The sequence below is a fragment of the Emydura macquarii genome, unplaced genomic scaffold (genome assembly GCF_026122565.2).
Source record: "Emydura macquarii macquarii isolate MOO-44397 ecotype Brisbane River unplaced genomic scaffold, CSIRO-AGI_Emac_v2 contig_1483, whole genome shotgun sequence".
Taxonomy (NCBI): domain Eukaryota; kingdom Metazoa; phylum Chordata; order Testudines; family Chelidae; genus Emydura; species Emydura macquarii.
Window position 1 is genome coordinate 2,262,133 of NW_027131620.1, and position 15,835 is coordinate 2,277,967.

At 50.6% G+C, this 15,835-nt stretch overlaps 1 protein-coding gene across 1 annotated transcript; it reads right to left on the minus strand.

Moving 5' to 3' along the window:
* Positions 1-817: 817 nt before the first annotated feature.
* TBC1D20 (TBC1 domain family member 20) lies at positions 818-15,731 on the minus strand. Its single transcript, XM_067554001.1, has 8 exons — positions 15,597-15,731; positions 11,889-12,074; positions 10,557-10,637; positions 8,912-9,098; positions 7,788-7,889; positions 6,558-6,699; positions 5,263-5,447; positions 818-4,375 (listed from the first exon to the last, which is right to left on the minus strand). The coding sequence occupies exons 1-8, from the start codon at positions 15,637-15,639 to the stop codon at positions 4,120-4,122; spliced, it is 1,182 nt and encodes a 393-aa protein (XP_067410102.1). The 5' UTR covers positions 15,640-15,731; the 3' UTR covers positions 818-4,119.
* Positions 15,732-15,835: the final 104 nt, after the last annotated feature.

A 15,835-nucleotide genomic window follows, 5' to 3' on the forward strand; every position in this document is an offset into this window, starting at 1 on the left:
GGTGGACAGTCTCCTGTTAGCGAGTGCCTGACACACACATGCCGCCGAGCGGGAGGAGACCAGCGGTATCTGCAGGGGTGAACAGAGCAGAATAATAAACCCAAACGTGGCTCAGGCTGAATGGTGCTGCCTTCCTGGGGTAATAGGTGAGAGTGTCCCAAGGGACTGGCTGGGTGCTACACAGCCTTCTTGAGACGTGGCATTGACAGGGCACCTCTGCCCATGGCCCTAAGGGCATTTCAGCCGCTTCCTGCTCACCGCTCAGTCCCTTTGTCCCTTCACTTGCCTCAATCCAGAGGTGAAGCTTCTCTCCTGGGGATTTTATTTACTCCTGCAGCTCATGTGCATCTGCCAAGACACGGTTACGTTCCCCCGCTTCCTAGGTGGCTGGGGCGGGGCAGCTCCGAGGGCAGCAGATGTAGTTGCAGTACAGCTCTGAGACCCGAGAACATTACACACCAGCCAGCCGCCTTTCCTACAATCCTCACGACAGGAGCAGTGGGGCTCCCCAACCCGGTCACTGGTTGAATGTGTAACTAACGACACACCGGTGTCACACACTTTACACATCACTTCCGCCTCTATGACCTTTGGCAAACAGGGAACCAGACACAATCCAGTGCCTAGAGCAGCGGGACCCCCGCGTCAGTGGCAGAGCTGGGAATAACCCCAGCAACTCACCCACTGCACCGCAGGAGCAGCTCCAGGCACGGGGGATGGAGGCAGAAAAGCTGATTTTGCCCCTCACAAGCTGCAAGCCCCGTGCGGCGGCAGAGAGAACGGCTGGCAGCGAGGAACACGCACGGGGAGACGTGTGTAGGAACCAGGTTATTGCCATTTATTGTACACAGTTACAGGGCTCTGTACAAAGAAGCATTTACACACGTATGTACAAGTCTTTCTACAGGGTAAACCCACCCGGAGAGAGAACACTTTCCTTCAGCAGGGGACCGTCCTGCCTCCTCAGTGAAGCTGCGAAAAGAGAATGAACTCACTCCATTCCTAGCGAGCCTGCAGGCAGGACAAGCACCAGCCACCTGTCTCCAGAGACCTTCAGCAATGGAAAGGTACTGAAGGCCCAGTAACGCCCCCAGGCAGGAATGATGCTTCCACACCGCTCCGAGCGCTGTAAGGCCGCGGTTCACCCGTAGGTGTGGGATGTGTCTGACTGGATCCCAGCGCTGGGCTCGTTTCCAGCAGCATCTCCAGGCAACCTGCTAGGCCTTTTGATCTGTATATACAAGGGGAAATCATCCCGTACACGACACACAGCACCACAACAGGTGCCTGCAATGGAAAGGAATGGCATGCACCTTCTGTTGCTTTGTCAGGCGTATAGAAGGCCTGGAAGGGATGTTTCTAAGTGGTTTCCCCCCCAAGAGTATCACTAACACCAAGTCTCCTCTTCCCTGTGTGTGCTGGAGGACCAGAGAGCAAGAACACGAGCTCCTTCAGCCTGTAACTGGAGCACAGACAGGGTGTTTCGATCTTTACCGGAGATCTTTCCTCCCAGCTGTGTGTCTGGTGTTTGAGCTAGAGGCGCTAACAGGAAAAACAACCTTAAAAACTGACTGCACCTCTCAGCTGCTCAGGATTTGCTTCCTGGTACCTGTGATATCAATCCGACCAGCTCTCATTGCCCAGTCTGCTAAGGAAAGCAGGTGAGACCAAACCTGAATGTCTAACATTAAAAAAAAGAAAGGCAGAAAGGTTTTTGGAGGGGGGAAGGGAACTCCTTACCATCTGCCTTTAAACAAAAGAACAAGCCACAATTCCCCACTGCACGTTAGTTGTACAGGTGGGGCAGGACTTTCAGAAGCCCTTGAGTTAGGAGCATAAACCCCTTTGAACTCACCTCAGGGCTTTCCCACCCACTCCCGCTCTTCTGAATTCCCAGCATGGCTCTATCACAAACCACACCAGGTTAAACCAGGGCCAAACACAACAGAAAGGCTCATCTCTCATGGTCGCTATACAAGAAGGTATCTTCTGCCCCAATGAGATCAGCTGCAAGCATGCAAGGTGCCCCTGACGGAATCAGGGTTCAGGGTTCGTATATAGGCAAGGAAAGTAAACCACGTCAGAAAATAAAGCAGGCAGGAGCGGGCTCTCCTCGTCTAGGAAGGTTTTGCTTTTTAAAAAATAAATAAAATAAAATAAACTAAAACAAAGTGCGTCGTTTCCCAGCTCTGCCGTGCCCCCACTTCATTTAGTGCAGCACAGTGGGTGCCACCATCCACTTCCCATTGCCGGTGGCTGAACTGCCCACTCCCGTGCAGACAGAAATTTACCGCAGCTTTTAAATAGGCAGCAATTACAAGAGGTGTTGGCCAGATGTCAGTAGAAAGCAAGGTGCCCAGAAAGAAAGGGGCCAAAAACAGAATGGGGGGTGTGCACATGTCTCCCCTGCTTTTCTGTTTGTTTGTTGAATCAGAACATACCCAAGCCAGCCGCACCTGCAAAAGCAAAGGGCAGTTTTTCTGCTCAGAGCACAGCTCTGCTCCGGTAACGGTAGCTTTGTAGAATGTGCACATTGCTGTGCTCGGGAGGCATTATTAGTTCCTTGAGCTGCTGTTCTGAATGGCCTGGTGCCTTTAGGATTGAGGGAACAGTCAAGGTCTCTCAGATTTAACACTGACTGTATTGAGACTTAATAAACGGCTCTAGATTACTGCAGGGTACAAGGTTTCTAGTACATCCAGATTGCCTTAATTCTTCAATCAACATCTAATTTCCGGGTGTGTAACTGCTGGAAATGGGGACAGATGGTGTTGGGTGGGACACAGCAGGAGTCACCTGGGAAGTGGTGGGGCAGGATAAGGGCACTTGTTTAGCAGCAGTGGGGAGGAGGAGGTAGAGGTGTGTACTGTCTATTGGCTTAGATTAAGTTAGACAGAGTTGTCTAAGAGGACTAGGTGCGTGCAGGTGGGAGGAGAAGCTAATAGCAAATCTGATGAGCGGCTTGGCACAGGGCACCTGCGGGTCAATTTACAGAAAAGTCACTCACTGGCAGCGTTTTAGGGGTTGACGTGAAAGTTTAAATAGGTAGCTGGAGATATTTTAAAGGGGCTTCCAGTTACAATGGCTTCTGTCCCGCTGCAAACTATTTTGCATGGTGGAAAGAACCTTTTTTCTTTAAAGGCTGGGTTTAAACGTTTAAAGGTTAGCAATTTAAATGGCTTCTGTAGTGGTAGTAACACGTGAGCTGGCGTGGCCTGGCAGATCACACTTTGGACAAAATAATTCACACTCAGCCCTGTCTTATCTTGCTGAACTGAAAGAAGCAGCTAAACTATGCTCATTACCAGTCAAGTTGACGTGGCTGGCTGAGAACTGACCTCTCTCTAGGAGACCAGAAAAAGCCCATGGATGTTCCCCCTGTAAACACACCAGACTGGGGAGACTAATTGAACTCACGCTGTGTTATAAAGTGGCGACAACCTCGAACCAGAATGTTGGTTTAAGGGGTCTATTCCCGTGACAGGAATTTGTTATGAGGGCTCTGCCCCACTAAAACGTTGCCTACAGAGCAAGAAAAAGATCAGAGAGTTGGTAAGGCCAAGGCTCTGCAGAAAGCGGAGTGCTCTGCAGGAACGCAGACGGGGATGCTATAGGAACCAAAAAGCTACTTACACCGTTCGCCAGGAGTTTAACCTCCCCACCAACCCGCTGAGTTCCCAGCCTGCTGCAGATGGGACTGCTTAGCCACCTGAAAATATTTAGTCATTTTCTGTGAAGAGAATGTCAGAGTGCTTCAGGAGACCAGACGCACACAGCTCTGCAGGTGTCCAGTCTCTGTATGTGAAACCCAACCAGCCAGGCGGTTCCAGGCACTGCCAGCCCAGGAAGTGTTCGCTTCTGTTTCCTCAGCGCAGGCGTTTCCTTGCTGCTCAAGGCGGAGAGAAGAAGGTCAGCATCCTTGCATGGTGAGCACCAGTGCTGGTGCTGGGCCAATCCCTCTCTCTCTGCCTCAGGCTCGGAGACAAAGGCAAATCATGTTACAGGGGCAGCAGGAATAGAAAACTCTTTACACCAGTCATTTTTAGACAGGTCCTTTCAAGAAAGGAAATCCATGGCAGGATGTGATCTTTCAAGAGGCAGGGCACGATTCTCCCTCCTTCAGGGGAAAATCTGCAGTTCAAACTTGGGAGCCCATTCTAGTGCACTCTTCACCACGGCAAGGGCAGCTGCCCCCAGTGCCACCGTCAGCCCCATCACTGCCAGCTTGACAAAGCGGTTGGTCCTTGGTTTTGTCAAGATGGATTTTGTCCGTTCCTCCCCTTGGAGCCGCCCTCTGAAGCGCTGTCGCAGCACAGTGTCCGGTCTCTGCTGGGCTGAAGCCAACTCAAAGTCTTTAAAGGTGGAAGCAGCGGTCCTGCGAGAGAGAGAGAGAGACAATAATAAAGACAAAAGGAGCTGAAGGGGCCCTTCTGCACCCCAGAGCTTAGCAGGCAGAAAGCTGCTCGGAGCTGGATGAGCATTGCTCAACCTACTCCACCCCGCTGGCTGAATGAGAGCAATGAAGGAGCAGCAGGGGACTGTGGAACTACACTGCCTTGAAGACCACTAAGTGAAGTGCAAAGAGAAATATTGGTAGAAGCAGCTGCCCCACAAGACATGGCCAACACCACGGGGAGAATGCCAGAGGCCAGGTGACTGCAGAGTATGGCAAGCGGCGTTCCAACAGAACGTGAAACAGACCTTCGGCATGGAAGAGCAGCGCTGTGGAGCAGAGACTCTCTCAAGCTTTGCTGATTTTATTAGGCATTAACAACAGAGCTTTGCTAACACTAAGTAGTTAGACCCCAAGTTCTGTTCTGCTGGCTTCTGTCCACCAGCCCCAAGAACAGCCCATCCAACACACACCCACACTAGGAGCATCGCCCTGATACCACACTGAAACAAATCTCCACAAAGCTCGGCCTGTTATTTAGAGCAAGTGCTCCTGGTGTTAGATTTGTGTGGGGAGAGCAGGAATCCCAGCCCACAGACGGAATGGATCCAGCATGGAGGAGGCACCAGAGGTAGTGCCAAAGGAGCGAGGAAGCTGCATGGGAGTTTGTGAGGAGGAGGAAAAGGCGGAGCCTGATGGCGTGAGCCAGCTGGTCTGGCTTGGCTTTCTTTGAAAGAGCGGTGACCAGACGAAATGGAACATTCTGCCTGCCCACGCCAGAAGCACTAAGCTTTAGAGCACAAGGCTGATCCTAGACATGCTCCATTCCCAGAGCGCTGCACTAATGCCGCACGCTGTCCGGCACTCACCTCTCAGCATGCTGCTGTGCTGCTGCCCTGGCAAGCTCCGACGGAGGAAACTGGACGAAGAGATCCCCAGCTCTGCTGATCAGGGTCTCGTAGGGAAGGTCCTGTGGTATCTGGGACAAGAGATGATGGACAGAGGCCATGTCGCATTCGCAATCCAACACCTCCTGCTCCCGATACAACACGATCTGCAAAGGGAAGGAAGCAGCAGCTGAGTGCGCTGGGGTAGGATGGCACCCCTTCCGTTTCATTCGCTGCCACTGCTTTTAGGGCCTGAAAGGAACTCAGCCTGCCATAGAATCCTAGGGCTGGAAGGGACCTCGAGAGGCCGTCTGGTCCAGTCCGCTGCACTCAAGGCAGGACCAAGCTTTATCAGACCATCCCCGTTTGTCTAACCTCTCACAAACCTCCAACCTCCCAAGGCAATTTATTAACTATCATGGCAGTGAGGGTGTTTCTCCTCATGTCCAGCCTAAACCCACCTTTGCTGTAATTTAGGCCCCTTGCTTCTTGTCCTATCCTCAGAGGCTAGAGAGAACAATTTTTCGCCTCCACCACGAAAAGGGATCGCCCCCCAATTCATAACAAACCCCAGCATCCAGCTGGCAGTGCATACTATAACATCCCACTCCTGAGTGCCGAGACAGAGCCAATTCCCCCAGCAGCTCTGAAGCCATGAAAAGCTCCTGCTGGAGGTACTGGGCTTTGAGAGCAGTCAGAGACTCCCGAGCTAGGCCCACAGTCAGTACCTCAAACACCTCCCTGCTCTCAGCGTCCCTTGGGTCAGACTGCCTTGGAAGCCAGATTTGTGAAGCCAGCACTCGGATAAACGGCACATGGACACAAATCGGAAGCCTGCTCGCAACTACGCCCTTATTGTAAGTGACGCCTTGGTAAGTCTCTCTCTCAGTCCAATTGCGGTGGCAGTGCCAAGAAAAGCAATTCCAGTCAGTATTGCGCCCGGGGTCTGCCCCACACCTTCACTCATTGCTGTGGGAGGAAGAAGCTTGCTGTATCTCCGGCTTCCCTCTCAGCCACACAGCGCAGCCACGACGACTGCCCTGCCTGGGCATAGCAGGAAGGCGAGTCTACTCCCAGGGCTGAGAGATCGGGGCAGTGGGGAGGAGAGGGACATGCGATGTTCTTCGTATCTGAACCCCATTCCCTCAGAAAGGGCCTTGGGGACACCTGGCACTCCAGATGGAGCAGGGTTAGAAGCCAGGCTGAATTCAGTTAGCCCCCATCAATGGCGCACACTGGTTTCATTCATTGCCAACCTCACGAGAGCGGAGACCTACCACAGCAGCAAAGTAAATGGGCATCAGCGGGTGGCATGCCAGGAAGAAGTCATACAATCGCACCACGTGCCTGAAGTCAGACAGGACGTGCCCAAACCAGGTGATCAGCCAACTGAGTGCAAAGATGGTCCCCACTTCAGCACTGTGCAAATAGACAACACCCAGTTAGACAGCTCGTCTGCTCCCAGAATCTCCTCTGCCACACGCTAGGCACAGCTCTCCAGTGGGGATAAACGTACTTCTGGTGACCCCTTAACGCCAGGGGCTTCCTCTGTTTCTGGTGAGGGATGGGCCATTGATGGTCAGTGATGAGAGATCAGGGCACAGCCCACTGCTGTAACTGTGCCTCCCTCCCCTGACAGAAAGAAGCTAACACTATGGAAATGCACCGTTACTGCACCACACACACTCAGGAATGTCACATGGAGCCCAGGGTTTCCTCAGTTCCCAGTTCACCACAGTTCCATCACCAAGGTCAGGAGTTTGACCCTGGATTCTTTCTTCAGGTTTTAGAAGAGTGCTGTGTGCTGCACCAGCGTAAAGCACACTGCACGGTAAGTTACAAATCTTCCTGCGGGGCTGCCTTTGTGGACTCCACCCCAGCATTTGGGAGTCTGCCACCAACCTCATCACTAAAGAGACACTGTGATCCCCATGGACAGTGCAGCCATTTGTCTAGGGGGGAAGGGACTCTGAACAGAAATTTCCCACCTCTGCTTTTCTCTGGACAGGTCCCCCTGCACTTTCCCTTATTTCAACCCACCTCCATTTTTGAAAGATAGCCCAGTTATTCTCAGGGCCAGTGATAAACTGCAGGCCTCCCCCAGAGTTGTCTCAGAACCCGCAGAACTATACACAAGGCAATCAGAAGGGACGAATTAGCATCATGTGCGAAACCAGCTGTTAATCGTTTTGTTATGCAGGCACATATGATAAGCAGCCAGGGGTGATGATGGCAGAGTATGAACAAGCCCTCCAGATGCAATGTAATGGCTTCGAAAGGAGGGGGCACAGGGGCCACTGGAAAACCAAAGGGCCACAAGGGTTTTCACATTTGTCAGCGATGGGTCCTCAGCTCCATTTTGAGGAAACCAGCACTGTGCTGGGCGGGTCCTGACCCAGCTGACCCAAACAGTGCCTTGGAATAATGCCACGAGAATGGCAGGGCTTGGCTGGGAACTTCTGCTGAGCCCTATGAGAAAGGGAAAGGTTTGGTAAATCTCGATGTACCTCTGCATGAAGTCATGGAGTTCAGGATTCACCTGGTCTATAATGGGCATCAGGTAATTTAAAATGTGCTTGGTGTTGTCCATTGTTGGGTCCATAAAATCCCTGTCGCGAGACAAACAAAAGCTCCATCAAGCAACAGTGTCATGCCGGTCCCATTCACTCCAGTGAGTGCACAACACACAATGCAAATCAGAAGACACACTTGCAACCTAACCGACCCTGGGGATGGGGCTGTCCCCACAACTGCATCTCAGGGAGTCCTGACCCTGTTGCATTCCACCCCTTCTGAGGTCTGCTTCACAGCAGGGAGTCAGGACAGAGCAAGGGACTCTGCCCTGGCATACCCTCTGCCCTGCCACAGCAGGAAGAACGACACAGCTGGGCTACACGCAGACTCTCACTGAAACCACAGCACTGGTTTTACGTCACACCTTTTGCTACGTCCGTGCATGCCTGAGTGCAGATACGCCCAGAGTTAGGAAAGTAACACTGGCAGAACCCTAATGCCTTCTCAGCTCCGCACTGGGGGACTGAAGACTCCCTTCAAAAGCCGTCCCGCTGGCCAGAGGCTGGCTTCCAGCTCAGGTGACACACAAAACTCACTCCGACCTCTCCTCTGGTACCTGGCTGTGCTCCCCACTGAGCAGGTCCAAGACAGCCTACCGCACCCCACGAAAAGCGAGCCACTATGTTAGGCAACCCCGGGGGAAGCCACGGAAGTGACAATGGAACAGCTGGTCACGGGAGGGACTATGAAGAGGATTTCTAATTTACAAACAGTGCATTCAAAGATGACATGTGAACGGCCAGCCCTCAGTTAAGCGTTGCCCTTGGCATGGTCTCTGTGAAGCCATGTGCTATTCATGGCATTACTGCTGCAGCTAACCCGTTGCCTTGCTAGCACTGTAGGCTAAAAGCAGCCAGTCTACTAACGCTTTGCTTTGTGGGCTCCAGGGGCTTCCTTGTTTTCACCCCACTGCCTGCATTTCTAGACTCTTCCCGAGGCGAAAGGCAGGGAAAGCTTCTCCACAAGGTGCGGCTCCCGATGGGGAAGGTGGGCAGGCAGACCCTCCTCACCCCACTCTGCAGCAGACGCGCCACACGTGCCACGCTGGCTTGAGTACCTGAGGTGATGGGTCGAAAGCTTTTCCACAAGAGCGGTCGCCAGTCTCTCCCCCACGACCAGCAGAAACGTGACCACAATGTCGTGGTAGCCCTGGTAGTAGTGCAGCTGGGGGTTGCGCTGTAAAACCTGCAGGATGATGTCGATCAGTTCTTCCTGGAGCCCTTCCCTCTGCTCATCTGGCATCCCTGCGGGGGCAGCAGCAGATGGGCTTAGTGCAAGGTTGAGTCGCAGAGACCTGACAAGGTACCTGCCACGTACTGTGTCAGTCACCCAGAGACCCCGAGGAGCAGTCTAATCAGCTCTATGACGCAGAGATGGCCATAATCTCAATGTCCTGACAACTGGCAAATCTGACTTGTTTTCCTCTGACTTATAATCACTTAAAATCTTTCTGTACTTAATAAACATGTTTGTTTTATCTAAAGCAGTGCATGTGGTTTGAGGTGTGAGGCTCCATTTGAAGGGACAAGGCTGTGCACATCAATTTCTTTGATAAACTGACGAACATATGAGCTTGCAGTGGGCAGCAATGAGCATTGTAAGATGGCAGTTCCTAGGATTGCATCTGGCACTGAGGGTGTTGGCTGGGGTCACGCCATTGCATAATCCCAGGAGTGGCTTACTAGAGGCACTCATCCACTGAGTTGGGGGCAACTTGCCTGCTGGAGGGCTGTGGGTGATCTGCCCAGGAGTGGGAGTTGACATGGCGAGTCGGAGCGAGATGGGCCCCAGGAGTGGCGGATTGGAGGTGACACAGCAATTCACCAGTCCAGATTGCAGAGGGGAATGTCACATGGTCTATTAAGAATTCTAAGCATCGCCAGAATATGGCCATTCAAAAGCAAGATGGTACCAGCAGGACCTCGAGCTACGGGGATCTGCATGGTATCCACAAGATACAGACGATCTGAATATACTGACTGTTTATATCAGCAGGCTGTGAAAAGCAGTTTTTGCCCAGGAGCAAAAAAACAGCTGCTCTGCAAAATCAGATAACTGCTAGTGTAAAAGGGTCTATAAATAGCACGAGGCACCAACCAACCGTATGAACTAACCAACTGCAAGAGGCTTTTGTTATTCAATGACGACAGCGGTTTTAGGTTGGTGCATGACAGTCACTGGATGGAATATACTTTAGCAATAATTAAACAAACAAAATCCACTTAAATCATTAGTGAACTCAAGGCTCCAAACCCAACTACACATAGGCAAATGGTAAACTGCTCAAACACCATACTCGACTCTGTTGCATCCTATGAACAATAGCAGAATGATCAGAGATGGGTACATTTGAGTCAGGTCTCACTAGACACAGTGAGAGTTTTAACTGTACCAGATTTGCTGGCAGAATCAGTCAGCAGGTTAAGGGTGAGAATTTAGTGTGGAAAGAACACGCTGAAAAACAGTTGCAGTGCAAGGAAAAGCTTGAGGAAGCCTGCAGCCACAACATGCCACCTCTGAAGTGGGTATTGCTGCAAACAGACAGGAAAGGCCATTTCTGTGGGCCACTGGGCCATTGCTACTGCAGATCTGCTGTGGCTCCAGAAGCAAAATGCATCACATGGAGGTGTGGGACAGGGAGTTCTGGGTGCACACGGGGCTTCCCTGTTCTAAACAGGAAGAGCAGAGTGTGACCATCTCACCAGGCGGGAAGCGGCGCAGGGATCGCCTCACATCCAGTAACACCTGCTGGTAGTCTTCATTGTCCTCTCGCAGCTCCTTTCCTGATGGAGAAAGCAGAGCATTACAAAACCTACCCAAGTCACTGAGCAGCATGCAGAGTGCATTGGAGGAAGCTGGTTCAGAGGAGGCCCCACGCACAAGTCCAGAGCATGAAATGTAGGCCCCAAACTGCTTGATTGCCCAGTTTTAGATCCCCATTTTCACTTTTTACATGTGAGCCCAGTGCTCTCGCTTTTACTGACGTACACTCTGGCATTGTCCATACTAATTCCTGACATTCCAGTGCCAGAAAAGAGGGCAATCATTTCTTCGGTACAAACACCGACATCTTTCCTTTGGTGTAAGTCTTTGCCCCATCACTATGCCCCTGGTGCAAGACAGAACCTAGTTCTAAATCCAAGACATTACATAGGGGCAGAGGCAATGACATACCGTTTAATAAACAGAAATTGAATGAAATTAAGCATGGGTAATTAAGGGATTGAAAACAACTTAAATGGAAGGAATCATTAGTGTGCCATAAGCCATGCAAGCAGCTGTGTGGAGCTGTACATTAGTTCCCAGTCTCCTACAGCTCCGGATTTTTAACACAATCCAAGCTACTCAAGGACAATCAGAAATGCACACTTCTGAACAGATACTTCTGCTCACAGAAACCCATCTTACTCTTTGGGGGCTATGGAAATAAACACCATTGCATATAGAATGCCTCCTAGATTAAGAATTGATGGTCAGGTCTGTGTGTCATTAGAAAGCAAAATTTCCGTGCCTCAAATCTAACATTCTATACACAAGCTTCAATTTACAGTAATTTGGCCATTGATTCACCCATGCCTAGGACAGGAACCACCATTAGTATTCAATAAAGCCAAGCTACTAATCACGACAGAGGAAATTAAACTAGACATGTTTGCAACATGACAGCTTTTAGCTACTGATTAACGTGCATTTTGCCGGCTAATTACACCAGACCGCAGGAGCTGTGTTTCAAGCACACTTACTTCAACCAATGTGGTCCAAAAGTAAAAGAGCTCTTACAGTGCAATGGAAAAAAAAATAAAAAAATAGGTTATTCCTGGATCTGCTATTAATATAATTCAATATGCAATGTAGGCGAAACCACTGGGAATTGTTCCGTGCCACAAGTCTGAGCCTCAAGCAAGCGTAACGGAAAAGGCACCTCAATTTATATGAAGAAAACGCAAGTTAAAAGCAGCACAATTCAAGCCCCAACTACGTACAAAGATCTTTAGAGGTTTTTCCAAAGCAGCAAAGAAAAGGCTTCTCTGTACCTGGAGGGGGAGGCAGGTCATCTGTCTTCACATTGAGAAGCTTTGGCCATACTTTGCAACGAATCTCATCTGTCAGGAGACCCCCTTCACTGATCGCCATTCGTCTGAGTGCAGCCACGTCGCTGGGGTCGCTGTTCAGGGCCTGGTAAATATCCACTACTTTCCTTTTCTTCTTAGAATCATAGTCTGCAAGAGGAACAAAAATAAAGTGTCAGGATTACGGCTACTGTCCAGCATGCAGAACGAAGGCACAGACTGGCTCAGCTCACACATACGAAGACCATATAAAAAAGGCTACTGAACAAACATGGTGCATGCATCACCATGGCTAGTGACGGGAGAGGCCTAGGAGATTACGCACTCTGCTTCCCCTGGAAGGGCAGGTTATAGACCTATCATCAATGGACACAGAGGATCTTCACCGGAGGCCAGGCATAGCAATGGCACTTTTGCTACTTAAAATGCCAAATCTGCCATGCTGCTACCAGCTCTGCAATTCCTTCACACTCCGTGAGATCTCACTAGAATATAGGCTGCTGTTCTTGACACGATGCAAGAATTCTGGTTTGAGAAACAATCACTAATGTTCTACAGGATCCCTTGCCCTTCGATTCTAACACAATGTCAACAGAACGGCTACCGCACCTGAGCCAGTAGTTACTATTCAAAGCCACTTTGCAACCATTTGCCTTCCAGTGTTAGGGATGGTTCAGCTTCCAGCTGAGGTGTCACGTGGTTCATAAGACTGGCACTCTGTGTTCCTACCGGCTGGCAGCTAGTCCCTTGTACTACTCCACTGAGCTTACCCCAATGAGAACCAAGAAATATTGCATAACTGAAAATTTCCCCTTGCTGCTCTATACACACAGCAGACCATATTTACAATAGAATTATACTCAATTTCCATACAGATCGTATCTGCTACCCCTTAGGAGGCTTGCGAGGATTTGTCAATTAATATTTGTAAAGTGATATGTCAGGGCTAAGTACTATCAAGCAAATACACCAATGATGCCGTTAAAGAAACATTTGTTTTTAAGGGACAGTAGATGGGGAAAAGAATGACACACACAATGCATGCAATGAACAGCTTATTAACAGGTTAAATGCATTATACAGGAATATTTCCTTAGGGTAGATTCCAGTGTGGCCATATTTGCAAACTTGCCAGGAGTATGCTGTATGTGGGAAAAAAAAGGCAGCTGAGAATCAGCTGATTTCCCTATGCTTCGGCAGCAAATTCCTTCCCTATGTCTGAAGTTTTGTATGAGAGCCATAGTTCCAGTGAGTAAAATGAGAGAACACATCTAGCCTGCATTCAAAAGCTTTCCCAACAGGATCACGTTTGTGCGGCTTCCAGTCTAAAGCCCATTCCTGCAATCCATTATACAGCCCTTTGGTTTGAACCACATTAAACTGGTAATAAATCAGTCTGGATGGGATTTTGTGGGGGAACCGATTAAAACTGGTCTAATGGAAAAAACTGTTGGTTTTCCCACCATGATTTCACTCACTGTGGTTTACAGCAAATTTGAACATTTGATATCAGAAGTGTGTTTTTTCTCCATTGCTCTTGCACACTTGTTTGCTATTAGAGAGTTGCTTAGTTCATAGCATTACATTTTGAAGTGTCTGAATGAGAAAAGTGGACAGGAAGACAGGCTTTCCAAACATATACAAACAAATAAGCAGGTCAAGTGGTGGATGGTGCCCATCTAAACAGCATCCCTTTCAAAATTCACTTTTTTGTATATGGGGTAGCTTGTTTTTCAATCAAGATGTAGTTCTTTTAGCTTTTGATAGGTCTCCAGTTCCCCCTTAAAAAACAAATCTCCTGAGGTCAGTAAACAGAGAAACTTATCAAAACCTCACCCAGCAACTGCACTATCCCTGTATTTCCTTTCTCCTTCCTGCTGCACACCAAGATGTTACTGTACGAATAGAAATTTCCTCCTTTCTACTCTGTTACTGCCTACTGATGCCAATACCAATGCTGGATTGGAATATACTGAATGAATCAGGATGGAGAAGAGAAAGCTTACAAAAGAGAAAGTTCCTGTTTATGCTCAAAGAATTTAGGAAGCAGCACCAACGAAAGAAAAGATATGCTGCACTGGCCTCCCACACATTAAATTATTTTTAAAGTTTACCAGTGCGAAAAATCAAGAACTGTTACGTGGGCGTGGAAAGAATGCATGTTTTCAAACACGTTTTTGATCCACCAACAACTTCAACTTAAGTCCCTAGCAAGTATTTATCACCAACACCTTGTCTGAGAGAAATGTGCAGCCAAAGGGATGAGGTAGGTTTTGCTATACAAGTAATTCCAGCTCTGCCATAAATAAGGCTCAGCTGGCTGGTTTAAATGGATTTTGTTTATGTCCAGGACTAAAGAGGGAGCTCAGAGCCTGGGATAGGTGATCTTTTACACAGTTGTACAAATACAAAGCAAAATAAATAAAATAAAGATGTAGGTGATTGCCAAGGTCACTGAGGGGCTGTTTAGAGATGGTCACAAGTACCAGTGTCTGATTTCAGTAATTATGCTGAGACAACTCTACAATTCCAATGGCACGTGGAAACAGAAAGCGTTGGCACCACATTGATAATATTCAACACCTAGACAACTTTGTAAAGATTGCAGCACTCCTATGAAGGTGACAAATATTCTCTCATTTTACAGATGGGGAAATTCAAAGACTTCAAAGGAAATTGCCGGACGCAGCACTGGGCATGGAACGTCCAGCCCTATGTGCAGGGCACAGTCCTGAGTCCGTAAATCTCTCAGGCAGTGGAAGAACAATTCTATTCTGCTCATCAAGATACAAAACCAAGACTGCCCTCTTTGACTTGCTTTCCTACTAAGTAGTCGTTGACTCTCCATACGCTTAAAGCGAAGCAGATGCTCGTTTGCAGGATCAGTGCCAGCATCACCAATGTGCAGAGAGTGGGTGTATTGCTTGTATCTCAGGAGTGCACAGCGTGAGCGGCACTAGGTGGTGCACACACACACACAAGAGACAGTGCCCCAGAGAGTCTGGCTGAAGATAAATACAACAGGTGAGTGAAGGAAGGAAGGAGGGGGGGTAAATGGATGAGGGAGCAGTACCAACACTACACACAGTTCAATTAGTAGAGAGACACTGCCGGAGGGTAACAAACCCTTTGCTGGCCATTTGTGGTCTGCACCAGAACGCTGCGGCTCGACCCCTAGTCCTGCTACTGACTCGCACCGCCCTGGGCCGGGACTTAGGGATCCCACACAACAAATGGCCTCTTGGAACAACTGTTTCCCACAGATGCGCTCGAGGGGCTGCAGCTAACACGTGTCCCGTCCCCCCCCCCGTGAGGACGGGCCCTTGTTTATGTTGTTGCAAGTGAAACAAGGTGGGGAACTCGGCTGACTTTTCCCGGCCCCTGTGAGCTCGCCAGGCCCCCGTCGGGCTAGGTCTGCGCAGCGCCGAGCACCGGGCTCCGTGGCGGCTGGCGTTCATGGCAAACCCGCCGCAGGGGAGTGGAGCTTGGCTGGGGCGGGGGGAGGCAGCGAGCAGGGGCCGTGGCCGGGATCACCCCACCAGGGCGGGGCTGGGGGCCGGGCCCGTCACGGACACCCCCGGCCCGGGCACGACGGGCGGAGGCGGCGGCCACGACCCGAGCGGGCCCCGGCCCGGCCGCGGGGGGGGAGGGAGGGGAGGGACCCTGCCGTACCGTGCGGCGCGATGCCGTCGGGCGGCGGCCTGCGCAAGGCCATGGTCTCCGGGCGCCGACGGGCCGCATCCCGGCCGGGCGGGGCCGGGGCACCGCTCCGCTTCCGCTTCTCCGATAAGCTCCGCCCCCCCCGCCGGCGGCGCGCGCCTTCTACGTCACGTCCGCCGCGCCGCCTGGCCGAGGAGGGGGCGGAAGTGCGCGGGGGGGGGGGGAGAAGCCGTTGCGCCTGCGCCGCCTCT